At 47.1% G+C, this 2559-nt stretch overlaps 1 protein-coding gene across 1 annotated transcript in view; it reads right to left on the reverse strand.

The window, feature by feature from the left end:
- LOC104490879 (dysferlin-like) overlaps positions 1-2251 on the reverse strand; it is a gene marked incomplete at its 3' end in the record, with an annotated part of 3934 nt that extends 1683 nt beyond the window's left edge. The window contains exons 1-2 of the mRNA XM_010133229.1: positions 2225-2251; positions 2046-2145 (exon numbers count right to left, since the gene is read on the reverse strand). Coding sequence (XP_010131531.1) covers positions 2046-2145; positions 2225-2251 — 127 coding nt within the window. The remainder of the gene's footprint in view (positions 1-2045; positions 2146-2224) is intronic.
- Positions 2252-2559: the final 308 nt, after the last annotated feature.

Consider the following 2559-nt stretch of genomic DNA (forward strand, 5'->3'; position numbering starts at 1 on the left):
TGAAGAAATATTCACAGTGTTCCCTCCTCACCTCAGAGAGCTTGGGCAGACACCCACATAGCAAGGAGGAGAGAAGGCTCAAGCATGACCCTGTTTCCAAATATAGTGCTGGTTTTAGCCAGTGCCTTTTCCTAGGAATATAGCGCTTGGCTTCACCATTAGGCTTAGGAAAACATGAGCCATGAAGTCCTAGAAGATCATAGTGTCATAGAATCACAGAATCATTTTGGTTGGAAGAGATCTTTAAGATCATGAAGTCCAACTGTAAACTCAGCACTGCCAGGTCCTCACTAACCCCTTGCCCTCAGCACCACTTCCACACGGCTCCACCACCTCAACCTCTCCAGGGATGGGGACTCCACCACTGCCCTGGGCAGCCTGCGACAGCCCTGCACAACCCCAACGGGGAATCAAGAAATGGTTCCTCAGGGACAACCTCAACCTCCCCTGGAGGGCATTTCTTCTTTTCCTGTCGTTTCTTCCTGGGAACAAACCCCACCTTGCTCCAGCCTCCTGTCAGGGAGTTGCGGAGAGCCAGAAGGTCTCCCCTGAGCTTCCTTTTCTCCAAGCTGAGCCCCACCAGGTCCCTCAGCTGCTTCTCAGGGCACTTGTGCTCCAGACCCTGCTCCAGCTCTATTGCCCTTCTCTGGACACAGTCCAGCCCCTCAATGTCTTACATTTGCTGATTTGTGCAGTTCTGACATTGGATAATTGGCACTGAAGTCAACTAGGCAGGCTGAGATGATCAATGAAGACAGAGACTGAGGTGAAACTCAAATTGCCCACTCCCAGGGCATAGGCAGTGTAAGAACATTGTGCTTGCAGATCTCCAAACTGGCCCTTTTACTGCCTCACCCAGGTGAAAAATTGCAGCAGACTAAGTATGAAGGATATGCCACAAAATAAACTGATGCCTCCTTAGACCAAGTGATCCTGTAATTAGTGCATTTATCTAACCTTTATAAAATCTGAGCTCAGTTCTCCAAATGTTAGTCGAAAGTGCCTGATTTGAATTCACACCAAACTACGTTACATTTGGGAATGGCCATGAACATGAACCACAGGACCAGACCCTGGCTAGCTGAGGGTCAACAGCTTTTGTCCACTGCTGTGGACAACTCGATGTCCAATATCGTGCTTATATGTGTAGCTTCTCTGTGCCACAGGTTCTTGCAACCAGTGACAATAGCAGCACAGATCAGGTTTGTTGTGAAATGCTTTTGAAGTCCGTTAACGAAAAGCACTTTACAAAAGCCAAAGACCACTTTTATTTGCTGGAATTTGTGAAGAACTAGTGTTGGCAGCCAAGAGCATCCAACAGGCCAAGCCAGAGCTAGAAAACACCCCTTGGAGAGGTTATTTAATCGCTCAGCCTACGTAATTAACCAGAGACAGGATTTAAAAGGATCTTAATCAGATACTTTCTTAGTAAAGCTTTCGATGATTAAGGATTTTTAATGGCAAGATGAAAGGTAGAAGAAGATCCAACCAAAAAATTTGTAATGCTGGAGCCTCCAGCTTCTGCACAGATCATCTGCTGCCTGGCTCTACTGTCCTTCCTGGTATAGGGGTTTGATATGTTTTTTCTTGACCTAAACCTAGATTTCTGAGGATAATTAATAAGGCTGGCACTACAAAAGGCGAGGGTTGGGATGAGTGTGTTCATGTCTCAGCACCCCAGGTAAGGCAAGGCAGGTCCTGCCTGGTGCTCTCAGCTCAACGACATGGTTCGGTTAGTCCCAATGAGCACACTGCAGCACAAGCTCCAATGGGTCACAGAGAACAGGGACCTTGCTGGAAGCTGGTGGATCCCTTGGATTTGATGATGCTCTCAATGTTCTTTCAGCCCAGGACCAGGCTGCTGCAGGCTAAGACTAGGAATCTCCCTAACACAAACCACTTATCAACAACCGATGCTGACCCTGAATCTTGTTCAGTGGCTCAAACTGGTCTTGTTACACTTCCTTCATAACCTGAAAAGATTCAATAATTTTCCTTCCTGCTTGCATCAGCAGGGATGGGACCACAAACCTCTCCCAACTTACCCAAATAGTCATCAAAAGAGAACTTGTCATTGTCCCAGATCTGGAGGATAAGCTGTGGTGGGATCTTGTTTTCTGTCTTGTCCAAGCTCCAGAAGTGCTCCTAAAATCACACCAGAAAGGAAACCAAGGAAAAACAAAAGGCTTTTTAGTAGAAGCTGGCAGAATTCGGCTACTCTCACCTGACAGCAGTGGAAGTCCTGAAGCATGATGCTCTTGGTGTGTCCTTCTCCTGTTCTGCAGGGCCACAGCTGCAGGAGGACAACACTGGCTCTAGCCAGTTCTGGGACAAGGATGCTCAGTGGAAAACCCAAGATGCTTCTGGACGGTGAGATGGTATCAATTTGTGCCTCAATTTAGTGACATTATTTCAGCAAACATGCACCAATGAGCTTGCAAATAGGATCTTCTGGAGTGACAGCATCATGTTTACGTGATTTAGATGAGGGTGCCTCTCCAAGGCGGAGAGAGCGAGTGTTGAGTGCCAGTGCTGCCAAACTTCACTTTCTTCTTAATT

The sequence above is a fragment of the Buceros rhinoceros genome, unplaced genomic scaffold, assembly GCF_000710305.1.
Source record: "Buceros rhinoceros silvestris isolate BGI_N320 unplaced genomic scaffold, ASM71030v1 scaffold3273, whole genome shotgun sequence".
Lineage (NCBI taxonomy): Eukaryota > Metazoa > Chordata > Aves > Bucerotiformes > Bucerotidae > Buceros > Buceros rhinoceros.